Source organism: Calypte anna, chromosome 1 (assembly GCF_003957555.1).
Source record: "Calypte anna isolate BGI_N300 chromosome 1, bCalAnn1_v1.p, whole genome shotgun sequence".
In the NCBI taxonomy this organism is placed as follows: Eukaryota; Metazoa; Chordata; class Aves; order Apodiformes; family Trochilidae; genus Calypte; species Calypte anna.
Window position 1 is genome coordinate 105,401,293 of NC_044244.1, and position 12,951 is coordinate 105,414,243.

General features: G+C 44.7%; 1 protein-coding gene across 1 annotated transcript in view; it reads right to left on the minus strand.

The window, feature by feature from the left end:
• Positions 1 to 10,703: 10,703 nt before the first annotated feature.
• TIAM1 (T cell lymphoma invasion and metastasis 1) overlaps positions 10,704 to 12,951 on the minus strand; it is a 122,744-nt gene continuing 120,496 nt past the window's right edge. The window contains exon 26 of the mRNA XM_030469015.1: positions 10,704 to 11,579. Coding sequence (XP_030324875.1) covers positions 11,104 to 11,579 — 476 coding nt within the window. The 3' untranslated portion in view covers positions 10,704 to 11,103. The remainder of the gene's footprint in view (positions 11,580 to 12,951) is intronic.

Consider the following 12,951-nt stretch of genomic DNA (forward strand, 5'->3'; position numbering starts at 1 on the left):
CTCCAAGTAAGTCTCATGCAGGAACCTTCCCACTTGAACAGGATGAATTTATTTATGCTCTCTATGAAGTTACAGTGCGAAGAACTTTCCCTCGCCACAAGTAGGACTGAGCAAATTGAGCTACCAGTGTCATTTTTTTTTTTAATATTTACCTCTCTCAGTGGAGGACATCAGGAATATACCAAGTTTGCTGATTTTTTGAGGTATTTTCCAGCTCCCAACACAACAATGTGACAGCATTTTACACCATGCAATAGGCTGGAGTGTCCCCCTTGACAGAATCATTGCTGGGCCACATGGAAACAGCAGCAATGAAGAGAGAGCAGGTGCCCCTGGGGAAGCAGCCTGAAGGTAGCTCTGGCAGCCCCAGCTGAAAGGAACTAATGCAAAACCCCCTCATTGCCTCATCCCCCATCACTGGTGCTGGAAGGGTTCTTCTGCTGTCACCAAAGTAAAAGAGAGCCACCAATGGAAATGGCTGTAATGAGTTTTTACCATTAAGTGCCTGAGCATGAGAAGTGTTTACATGTGCAGGAGACTGTTTTGGCACCACGTTTGTACTGACCTTACACTGTGCTGGATTAACAGTCCCTTCAGGCTCCCATTCAATTGAATGCAATTATATTAGCAAAATAATATTGTCCCTTTGCATAACTAACATCATATTTTCAGAAACACATTTTCACAGAATCTGAGAATCACAGAACTATTGAGCAATGTCTCAAGAATGTGCATTTAACAGCCTGCAGCTGAAGCTGGTTCTTGTTGCTTGGGCAGTGGTGGAGGAGATGTATGAAGAAAATACTCCAGCAAAACTAGACATTACAAACAAAGGGAACAAAGTTTTATTATCCTGCACACTTCTTCCTCATTCAACAATATCAGTCTCTCCACGGGTGGGACATTTTTACAGACTGACAAAGTACTTGGGACAATAGTTTGGAAAGTGTTAATTCCTTTGATTCATTCTAAGCACAACCTTTGCCTACTGCTGCTGTATATTTTATATTTTTTTTATTAGTGTAGAGCCATAAGGCAGCATTTTAAAGTGTGCACAGTTTTATAGAACAGATATAGGTGCAGAGGTAGGGAACTGGCACCCAGCTGGTACAACAGTATGTTGCCTGTTTAGAGCCCAGTCATAAAATCAGCCAGGGGAAAGCAGCAACTTCCCTGCAGATTTTCAACATCAGAATAAGCAGTGATCTAGCCCCGTGATGCAGACCTTAACCTAACACAGGGCTAAAAGGTGTTCCTGTGGGAACCTGGTGTAGCAAGCAGAAAAACATAAAACTCCTCTGGAGCAGGTGAGCCCATAACCTGGCTCTTTGTGGGAGGTATCTGTGCTGTCCCACAGCCTTCACTGCTGTGAAGATCAGGGTAGCATTCTGCAGGCTCAAACTATTCAGCCCAAATATCCTATATGAAAAATTTCTTCCCACAACTGGATTGTAGATTGCACTATGCTGCTTCTTTTTTCCTACATGTTCTATACATTTGTCTCTTCAGCTCCCAGCAGCATTGTCTCACTGATACCCCACCATGATCTTAAGGCTCAAGACTGACATTTATGACCTTCCAACCTCTGCTCTTTCCCCAGCTTACTGAAGCATCTTCTTGGGTGACATACAGAAATTACTGCTCACTGCTAGGGGCCTTTCATTTCATCTTCTTGAAATCAGCTCTTGTGGAAAATGCAGAGAGCTGAGCCCCATAGCTCTTGTCTGTAACATGCTGAGGTGAAATTTTGCAGATCCATCTATTGTTTTCAAAATGCACTTGCTCTGCAAATGTACTATTGTTGTGCCAGTATTCTCAGGTTTATTTTACTTTTGACAACAGCCATTCATTAACTCTTTTAAAAACAGGACACAGAGGAGAATGGTTGTTTAAAAATAATTTCATTATCAATTAATCATTTTCTCACACTCCATGAGATTTCAAGGAGGCAGAGGATTGGATTTTCTTATCAAGTTACATTTTTGCTGTCTTTTTCTCCTGGAGCTTTCTAGTACGTAATTCTAGTAGTCTTGTTATTGCAGTGACTTTAAAGAAAGCTGATATTCTTCCTCTAGTTCAGGCTTCAGTTTCTTACTGGAATGATAAAGGGGTGTGTTTATTTTTCTAAATGCTGTGTTAGACACTTGCAGTAGAGGATGAAGTAGATTTTTCTGTACTGCATTTCTACTAAAGTTTGCTTCCACATCCCTCTGCCTTCTCCAACAGCAGGGTTTTTCCCAAAACTCTCTAGTATCACAGAGAACTCCTGAATGCTCTTCATTTGCCATTTTTAAGCACAATACTGCAGTTTTCAAAACAAACATCGTTGGTGTTAAACTCTTGGCTTGATCTACCCAGCCAGGGAAAATAGGACGACTGCCCGTACACAATGGCTGCTGGCTTCTACATTGTCTTGCACATCTTGTGAACACCCTTAGGGAGTTGGGATGTATTTGCCATTTTCAAGAGTTGCAGGCACATGAACTGTTACACCTTTCTGCATTGCATCCTCTAAAGCAGTGGCACCACCCTCCTGAAGCTGCTGAGCACATCTTCCATGATTTTGCCTACTGGGAGGTGTTATCCCCATCCTGCTGCACCTTTCCAGATCCTTGATGGGATCCTTCGGTCCCTTTGGAAACAGTACAGAACAGTAGGCAAGACCGAGGGAGAATCTGCCCTCGTTCATCAGGGTTAGTTGCCCACTGATCAGGAGCATCAGTCCCAGCCTCATTAATGCTCAGACAACTACAGAAGTACTCAGCTCCCTAATACCTCCTGAAGAGTTAATTAAAGGGGTTTAATCTCTGCTGAGAAGATGGGAATCCGAATCTATCCGTGGAAATTACTTTCTCTACAGGAATGACGTTAAACCCAGCTAGCACCCCACGCCAGGTCGAAGGCTGCCCTGGCACAGGGATGCCGTGTGTTATGCGAGCACTGAGGACGGTGCTTGACTGCCGCTAGAGCATGGGAGCCTTTCATTTATTTTATTTTTTTTTCTTCTTCTTCTACGTATTTGTTTTATTAAAGAGAAAATCCCCCGGCTTTTAAAGGAGCTGGGTAACGAGGCGGGCCAACAGCCAGGCGCTGCACCATTTGCGGGGGAAGAGTGACCCCCGATGGACACGGATCGGAAAGGAAACCTGAGTCCCCGCCCGGCTCTGCTGCCTCCTCCCCTTGCCCAGGACCTGTCGCTGCGGGCAGGCCGGTGTGGCACATTTGTCCCCTCCTCTTCCCCCTTCCCCCCAAGCTCCCTTACAGAAAAGCCGCCGGGAGCATCGCGGGGTTGTGCCTTGCGCCGGCACTGCAGCGCCCGGTGGCAGGGAGGCGGTCCCCAGGCCGTCCCCAAGGGGTGGGGTTGGCAGCTGAGTGTATCCGGGAGTTTTCCCCTGTGTGGGCTACTGTGATTGTCAGTAAAAAGCCCTCTTTCAGCTTCTGATCTTCCCTCGGGAGTGTGAGGAGCCCAGCGCCTGGCTGGCAGTGATGCTGCGCAACCTGGAGGCCCGAGGCAGGGAAGTCGGCTGGGGCTCTGGCTCCAGGCTGAAGCTGATGTTGGAGCTAAGGGCCTCCCAGCCACAGGCGAGGTTTATGCACACCGTGCTCATCAGTACCAAACCGCATCGGTCACTGCAGCGAGCAGGCCGTGCTCACTCACTGTCAGCTGAGCTCCTCTCAGGGTGTCCATCACAAACCACTCAGAGTACAATAGGCATGGCAGAGATACCTGAGCTGAAATCCCAACCTGGAGCACCAGGCAGGTGTTGTTGTACTGTGTTTTGCCTCAGCTGAGTGGGTCAAAGCCTTCAGCATGCTTGGGGGAACCACACAGGGCTGGCTGCCTGCAGTGGAAGCAAAGCCTTAAGGCTCACTGAATTTCCACAGAGGAAACGCAAGGAGCAATGATTCACACCAGACCAGCCCTAGGACTGTAAAAAGCAAGAGGTGTTTTCTCTAGGAATTGAATGGAAAACTGCTAGAACTATGGCTTTATCATTAGATTTAAAATGTGATGCCAGAGACTGCTGGCAACATCTGATCCAGAGCAGCCAGTGCCTGTGCTACCCAGCTCCCTCACATGGAGGGAGCCATGGCCACAGGAAAAACGCTCCTGTGGCCGTGTGCTACCCTGGGAATTATCATGGGGCAGCCTGGGGAGCCTGGAAAGCATGAGAGCATCTGATGAGAGACGGTACCCTAGAGCAATTCTTGTAGGTACAGTAAGTGCAAGGGTATGTCCAACACTTTTTTAAAAAACACAGAGCTGCATATTGGCCCTTGAGCTCAGAGGAGCATTTGGCTTTGTCCTTGCCACACTCCCAAGTGTTGGCTCACAGCCTGCTCTCTTCTCATAGATAGTGTAGCACATACTTAGTATTCTATTCATGCCTCTCTGCAGATTTATGAATCTCAGTTTCTGACTTTGATCTGGTTCCTGCAACATTAATTAATTTCAGGCCCTCTTGCTCCCTCTTTTTTTTTTCCAGTATGCTATTTCTAATTATTTCTTATTCCTTGGGTTACCTACTTAATTTCAAAGAACTTTGCCCTGGGAGAAGATTACTTGGCTGCTGTAACAATGTGTGATAATTTATGGGTCATCAGTTAATTACACAGATGTGACATAGGGATCTGGTATCACACAGTCCTCTGGAGTCTGTCCTAGCACTCAAAAATGGCATCAGTATTTGTCTCTCCAAACTGTGCACAGAATTGTAGGAGGAACCACAGGAAGAAGTCTTCCTCTGTCTTCCTCTCTTTCACACAGAGGTGGCTGGCTCGTGATAGCCAAAAAAGTGAGAGGGATTTCAGATCTGGTGTGATGAAGTGCACAGGGAGCTGGCATACACGAGCCACTTGTCACCACTTGTGTACATGTGCTCTTCTGGCTGTGTGCTGCTTTCTGCTTGAAGCCCTGACTTTCAGCACTTTACTTCACTGACTTCCTGAAGGTTTTGGATTAGTCTGGTGGTATTACCCGCTGAAAATAATCCTAACTGCAGTAGCAGACATTAACTTGCTGTGAAAGATGTTGCTGCTGCAGGAACTGCTGCATATATACCATACACCATTTTCATGCCATTTCCTATCTGTACCTTTTATTGTCATCCACTAGGGAGATGTGGAGCTCTGCAAAATTTAACCACTCCAGCAATCCCTGTCAGTCTTGCTGGCAACATATTCAGGATATTTAATTTCTACTTTTATTTGCTGTCATACCTTCAAACTTTTTGTCATCTTTTGGCAATGCAAAAAATGTCCTGTGGCATCAACGAGCCAGATAGATGGCTCTTTTGAGTACCTGAAAGAGCTCAGTCTGGGAAAAAAGCTAGCTATGAGGAATACAACAGGGGTTTCTAAAGTTATGGATGACGTGGAGCTGGGACCATAGAGATCGAGGTATCACAAATGTTTGCTCTGTTCTTCTTCCCTAGGGGTATGTCTGCGGGTGGCGTTTGAGGCAGGATACTGGGTGCATCTGTAGGAGTACACCCGATCCTTCATGGCCCCTTGCATCAACCTTTGCCAAGAGATCCCTCCTTCAGAATAGTTGCATTCTGAGGATGGTGACTGGGCTCTGGGAGGAGGAGGTGTAGCACCTTTAACTTGGATGTGCCATAACAGGTTTAAGGGGAGATTTTCTTGGTTCAGATATTTCACTTCAACTGGAAGAAGACAGGGAAATAGAAAACATGTTTGTCTACCCAAACACAGTCTGAATAAAAGCACAGTTATGTTTTTGCAGCAAGGACCCAAGGGGTACACAGGCACTTCTGCCATTTACGGTGTTTAGTAGACCTGAGGCATCTCAGGAAGCATATCTACATTTGCACCAGACACCTCCCTGAGGGTGAAAGAATCAGGAAAAGGTGACTTAGGGCCTCTTCAGTTGTCCCATCCCCACGGTAAATCCGTGCTCCTGCCATTTCCTGTGAAAGATTGCCACCAATCTTTATTTCCTGGGAGTTTGTCTATTCAGTTTCATTGTAATGTTTTCATCTTTTGATACAAAATTCAAGATACATTTTGTAGTTTGTTCCTGATTGAAAAAACAAAAACAAACAATCCACCACAAAACCAAACTAAAACTTCTGTTTGACTGCAGGGGTGCAGAGGAGCCATCACAGTATCACAGGATACTGCAGGTGGGAAGGCCCCTCAGTGGGGTCTCTGGTCCCACCTTCTGCCCCAAAAAAGGCCAGCTCTGTGATCATATCAGGCTGCTCAGGGCTTTCTCCACATCGTTCCTGAATGCCCCAGGGATGGAACCTGTACAAACTGTTCTCCTCTCAGGGGCATCAAGGTGTACTCCCCAAAGGCTGTGTGCAGTCAGCATCACCTGTAACAGCAGTGCATGGAGGGGAACAGCCACAGAAACCATGGCTTCACTTTGAAGGTCACATGGAAGACACTTCACTGGTTACAATTATCCCCTGACTCATCATCATCCCTCATATTAAATTGATTGGAAACACAGAACTGAGAGGAGAAAGCAAACTTGATACCACAGCTGTACGTAATGGGCAAACAAATCCCTGCTGTGCCAGCCCTCTCTGTGGCTTCTCTGACCACTTTATTAATCTGCCAGGAGGAAGGATTCCTTACTACAGCTAATTACTTCTCTACATTAACAAAAAGGAAACATTGCCCAGACTAATGACTAAGCACCTTTCTGTACGCCTGTGCCCAGTACCACGGGCTTGCTGCGTGACCTTGTGTGTACTCCTCCACCTGCCTTCATCTGTCAAGCTTAAAATGGGAACAATTTACCCAGGCCCTAAGGCTGCTCTATGATTTCATTGTTGCAAAAAAACCTACTCAAGCTCTTGCCCACATATGACACAGAGGTACTATGCATTATTAACAGGATGTGTGGCCGAAGGAAAAGAAGAACAGAGGAGGTAATTTTTCAAAGGCTTTCTTTCCCCTCATTTCTCCCCAAAATAAGCAAGCTTCAAAATGCTGGATTGGATTATTTTGGTAATACCAACACACTAAGGGCCTTCAATCATGACAGGCCCTGTCACTGAAAGGACTGAAAAAGTCTTCCAAAGTACCTCAGCAACTGTTGAGAATAAAATTAATAAAATAAAATAAAAAGGAAAAGAAAGCCAGCTGCTGAAGATAGCAGGAGTGGGAACATGAGGTGTGGAAAGCATCATTTGCCATCTCCAGAATTATCTGGCCACATCTGAAATCACCACGCACAGGCAGCAGGATCACCTTCTTGTCATGCTGTTTCCAAAGACAAGAGCCTAAGAAACATAGGATTTCCTCTGCTGCCCTGAGGCTGGGGCAAGCAAAGCAGGTCTGCTAGAGAAGACAGTGAAAAAAACACTGACTGGTACAACTAGAGTTAAGAAAAGCACCTCCCAAACTCAGTGCTCAAGGGTGCCTACACTCTCTCCACATAAGATGGGTGCTGTTCTTCTACCACAGGGGCCCTGCAAGGCTCTACTCACAGCTCTGGCAATATCTTCTTTTCTAATAAAAAACTAGCAGTAGGACAAGGGGAAATGGATTTAAACTGAAGAAGAATAGGCTTAGATTGGGTATTAATATGAGGGTGGTGAGACTCTGGAACAGATTGCCCAGAGAAGTTGTGGATGGAGGTGTACAAGGCCAGGATGGATGAGGCCCTAAGCAACCTTGTTTGGATGAGAGGTGTCCCTGCTCATGGCAGGGAGGTTGGAGCAGATCAGCTCTAAGGTCCCTTCCAACCTAAACCATTCTATGATTCAATGAAACCCGCTCCCTAATGTCCACCCACTCACCTTTTAGGGATAATCTGCCAGAACCACCTCTACTTCTCAGGTTATAGTTCTCCTAAAGAACAGTGATGGAAAACAGGGTCTCACCCACATGCCACGGAAGCTGCTGCTGCCCCCGCTGCATAAAATTTCAGCCCCTGGCATATTCCCTACATTGGGACTAAAATTCAGCATGCCAAAGGGAGGGGGCTTGGCCAAATAACCAGCCATGGAAGACTGGAGAGCACTTATAAAATAATACAAATTCTTCTGGAATTTGCTACTTTTTTTCTCTTTTTAAAATGTGGACTTAAGGTTCCTTATGACCAGCACAGAAAAACAAACTGAAATGAGTAATTATGGGCACAATAAGGAAAATGGCAACTGTCAATTCTTCAAGCAAAATATAAGCTGAGCCTTATGCGAGGGCTCTTTGCTAAACTACAGTGACTGGCAAGTGAGAATACAAGAACTACTCCATAGCATTACACTTTCTACCAATCAAATCTTTTGTATAAGGCTTGTTATGTGGTAAATAAGCTAAATAATACAGATTTTTAATACAAAGCATGTTGTTATTGAAGTAGAAGATATTTATGCAGGATTGTATGCAACCTGAAAGCTAGAGGCAGTTGCTGGAAACATTGCAGTACTTAGTAAAAACTTAACTGTGAAGGAGACAAATGTGTGAACCAAGCTAAAGAAAGATTGTGGCATTTGCAACAATCTATCCTTGTTCACGTTTGTTCCCTGCTGAGCACACAAGCAATTATTAGCATGCCTTGCACTCATGTTCCAGTAGAGGTTGATGCAGTTTTATGGATTTGGGAAACAGCACTGCTAGTTAAAAATCTGAACATGCCATTTTATAGTTTGAAGTCCCACTAAAGGAAAGCTTCATTTTGCGTGTCAAATAGCACACTGTGGGCAAATAGTTGGATCCAGTATTTGGTCTCCTGTCTGTCTTGTTTTCCATCCTCTAAGAGGGAAGGCTCCAGGCTTGCACATTCCATTGAGGAAATAAAAAATGATGTTTCAATAGGAGAGAAAGGAGGCCAACAAACCTGTCCCAGCCTTTCAGGAAGGACAGGCTGAAGCTCAGCATACACTGGCCAAAGGAACTATTACTCTCCCTAGAGCCCAGACCCCACCAAAAACCAGCCTAAACAGGCTGAATCCACTGCAAGGGTACACCCTCACACAATGCAGGGCACACACTGCTAAGGGTAGAAAACTTGCTGTTAAGGAGACTCCTTACAGGTTGTTTAAGCCAGGAGAGTGATGGCAATCTACTGTAGGACTTGCTTCCTTGCATGCCTCTACTGAGAGAGGCAGTGTCTTGGAGCACACAAGTACACACCCCACTCTCTTGTGGTTTTTTTCCAGTATTTTATTTCTGACAGGCATTTACAACGTTCCATTCATAGAACTAAAAACATAAAAATAGACCTTCTTTCAGCTTATAAAAGAAATATATAAGAACCTTTGACATAGACATGTCATGACATTATGTACAAGGACAACGGTACCTTCCCAGTACCAGCCTTCCAGTATTTCAGTGCTGACTGTGTTCTGCTGGGTACAGCACAGGACAGCTAAAACCTCTGCTTCTCTAATATGCTGGGACACAACTGACAGGTAGATGCTATAAAACAATGATGTGATAATAATACAAAGGGTATAGAAACCTTTCTAAAGCTTTTACGAAAAGAAATCAGAAGATAGCAAAAAGTTAATAGAGAAAGCTTTCATAAGATCAAGTATAGTGCACCAGAAACCAGAAAGGGCAGGAGGGGGTGGCAAGGGGAGAATGCTAGCTGGGACACAAAGACAGTGATGGATTTTTGGGGAGAATAATTTTTGTTATGTTTTAAAATATAGTCAGAGTGGATTTTATAAAATATAATCCTAAAGCTATTACAAAATTTCAGGTTTTCAAAGTACCTACCAATGTGTCAAACATCAATAGATACCAACAAAAAAAAAGAAAAAAAGAAAAAAATTATATAATCTTCCTTTTATCCTACAGGTGAAACTGAAATGGGAAAAGCTATATAAATCTTAAAAAAAAAAAGTGCTATTTTGTGTTTTGTATTTGGAAGTATACTTAAAAACCACAAGATTTTAGTCACATTTTACCCTGTTTTAGATGTTTAAATAGAAGGTTTTAAAATGTTAAAGAGGTTTGTTTGTGTAGAACTTGTTCATAATCTGTTGCAGTGGAAAAGCTTTTATAAAGGAATTAAAATACACTAGTTTCACCCACAGTAGAAGAGTGGATGAGGTCAGTTTTTTGGCCATGAATTCCCTGTCCCCTAAGCCCAAACTCTGCCAGAAAGTGGACTAAACTGATCTGTGGTGTTGCTACTCTGGCTGCAGCAAGGTTATACCATGGATCAGATTGGTCCACTACAATTCAGTAATGTCATTTTTATTTTATTCTTTTTATTATCTAACTAAACTCCAGTCTCAAACATATACAATAATCCTTTTCCTGAAGAAAGTTATACCTAAATAAGAATTTCCAGTTCATACTTTAATATAAAACCACCATTTCTAACCCTCTGCAAAAAAGCTAGCCTCGTATACTAGACATGGAGCTAAGCTAATGTTGTAAAACTCTTTATCCCTTTGTGCCCCTGCATCTCAGGTAAAATACAAAAAAATATTTCTTCAAGTGTTAAATTTGGATCTCTTTCAAGAGAGTTTGGCATCTTTATAATATTATGTAAAACTAGAGCTTCCAACATTGACATTAAGTTAGACCAGCCACAGACCAAGAGGACTTAACACAACATAAATCCCGAACCTTTCCTCACACACTCCTAAAATACATGTATATTCTCTTACACTTAAGGAGGGAAAAATAATAAGAATACTGCAACTGTACAAGTTAAAAAGGCAGTTTGCTCATTAAGGAGATGAACCTACGACTGATGTTTTATGGCTATAAAGCCCTCTGTTTGTTGTGCTGTTGTCTAAGCTAGTTCACTGAACGTAGGTTAAAACATCTGGAGTAATTTGTTTTCCAGTGATTATATTCTCCCCATACTTAATATCAGCCCCTGATTATTTTAGAATAAATAAAATAGTGTGAAAGCCCTTGGTAACGCAAGACAGGACCTCGAGCTTATTCCATTCCAGACTTTTTGAGCATGTTACAGTTGCCTAAATTGTGGCCGTGTGGCTTCGGACCAATTCAGCTGCCAAAATGGTGTGTGCAAGTGTGCAATCTATCCGTATCGGCTCTCCGGGGTGCGTGGGGGCTGGAGGAAGGGAAGGAAGGAGAAAAGGAAGGGATGGAGGGCGGGACGAGGGAGACCTACGCGTCCGGATGGTGACAGGGAGCGTTTTAGAGCTCTGTGTTCAGTTTCCTGCTGGGGACAAAATCTTCACGCCTAACCCAGATGACCTCCTCGCCATGGCCCTCCACGTCACCGTTGATGCCGGGCAAAGCTGCCTGCTTCTTCAGCTGGGTCATCCTGGAGGCGTGCGTGTCCGTGGCCGGGCGCGGGCGGTCTCCCCGGCCGCTTGCAATGGAGGCCGCCTGCAGCCGCTCCCGAAGGTCTCGCTCGGCCACGGCGCCTCTCATGGCCTCGCAGTACTCATCGTCATCACTGAGGATGTCTGTTTCCTTGATGTCCTCCTGCTCCTCATACTGAGCAAGGTCAAACTGTTCCTCTACCCAGCGGTCAGTGTCCCCACTGTGAGTGGGCTGCTGGGGCTCTTTTTCAGGGCTGCTCGTGTAGACGGCATCTGAGTCAATGGTAAACCTGTTTCGGGCCAGCCGCCGCCTCCTCCTCCCAAGAGACTTGCTTGGGGCTGACACTGCACACACACAAAGATAAAACCCCACAGGCTTTTTACACACGGTACAACTCTCTTTAAAAAGTTAGTCTTCCAAGGGCCCTTTATTTAACACCTCTAGGCACAAAGCTGGTAGACTCCCACGAATGACCTAGTCATTCAGCATCCTCCCTGTGGCCATGTCAAACTTCACTCAGCTCTTCAGCACAAGTCTCTCTCCAGGTGAGAAAGGGATTTCTGCTCCTCAGATCCACAGTTGGGATAATGGCCCACAATTACTGTTCCTCCTAAGCCGTAGGCAGGTAGCCAGCCAGCACAAAGTGCATCTGCTCAGCTCAGCTTCTCACACGCAGTGCCCTGCTGTCAGCACACCACAAAAATCAACCGGCCTCACACCTCGGAATGGCAAATTGCTTTGTCTGGAGTAAGAGCAACACTAAAGCTTTCCTAGGAGCTAACCTCAGAGCTGAAGGTACTGCAATTTTTGTGTTATTTATGGGGAAGTAAGCTTCCCGTTCAGGCTCCACTACTCCCTCCCTGCTGGGGGGGTACAACAGGAAACCATAGCCCCAAACCAGACAAACTTTCAGAAGTTCCTTACTCAGCATCAGCTGGTCGACTAGCTTTTGCAATTGACCCAATTAGCAAATTCACATCTTCTGTGCTGGAACATCTTCATAAGAGGCTTGTGAGGCAGGGGATGAATCCCACAGCAGAGGGACCTGCAGGCATTCCAGCACTTTATGTGCACACACACGAAGCTCCATGGCAAGCAGGTGGACACTGAGGTGATAGTTTGTGCCCCTCTACTAGACATCACCTTAGCACTTTCAGTGTGTTTTTACTAAACTCTAGCATGGGGGTGGGATTACATTTTAATATCCCCGAGCCTTAAAACATGCATTAAGTACAACAGCTCAGCAATTGCAAATTTTAACTGCAGGGAGAGATCTGGAGTCTAAAGAGGAGATTTTAGTCTCTGCAGAAATCAACATGCAAATGCACCAATGAGCCAAACTGAAAGATGATTTGGCATCTACAGCAGATAAGCCCTACAGGCTGACTGAAGAAGTGCTGTGGTAAAACAGTTGCATTTTGGCCCTTTTTTGAGCCTTCCTCCTTATGATTTTAAGTGTCTCTGAGGCAGATGGCTAGCAACACTCCGAGCGAGAAGCCATGATGCAAATGTTATTGGCCTAGCCTGCCCATTACAGAAGAGGAACAGAAAGCCTGGCTGTCTACATTGCTGGATCTAATGAGCAGAAAAAAAAAAAAAAAATAATAACAGACCAGAACAAAACACGCGGCAGTGCCATGCACTTTTTTCAGTTGGAAGCAAATGTTTCTTCCCTCCATCACCTAGTGCTCTGAAAATTAAAACCTGTTTTTTCCC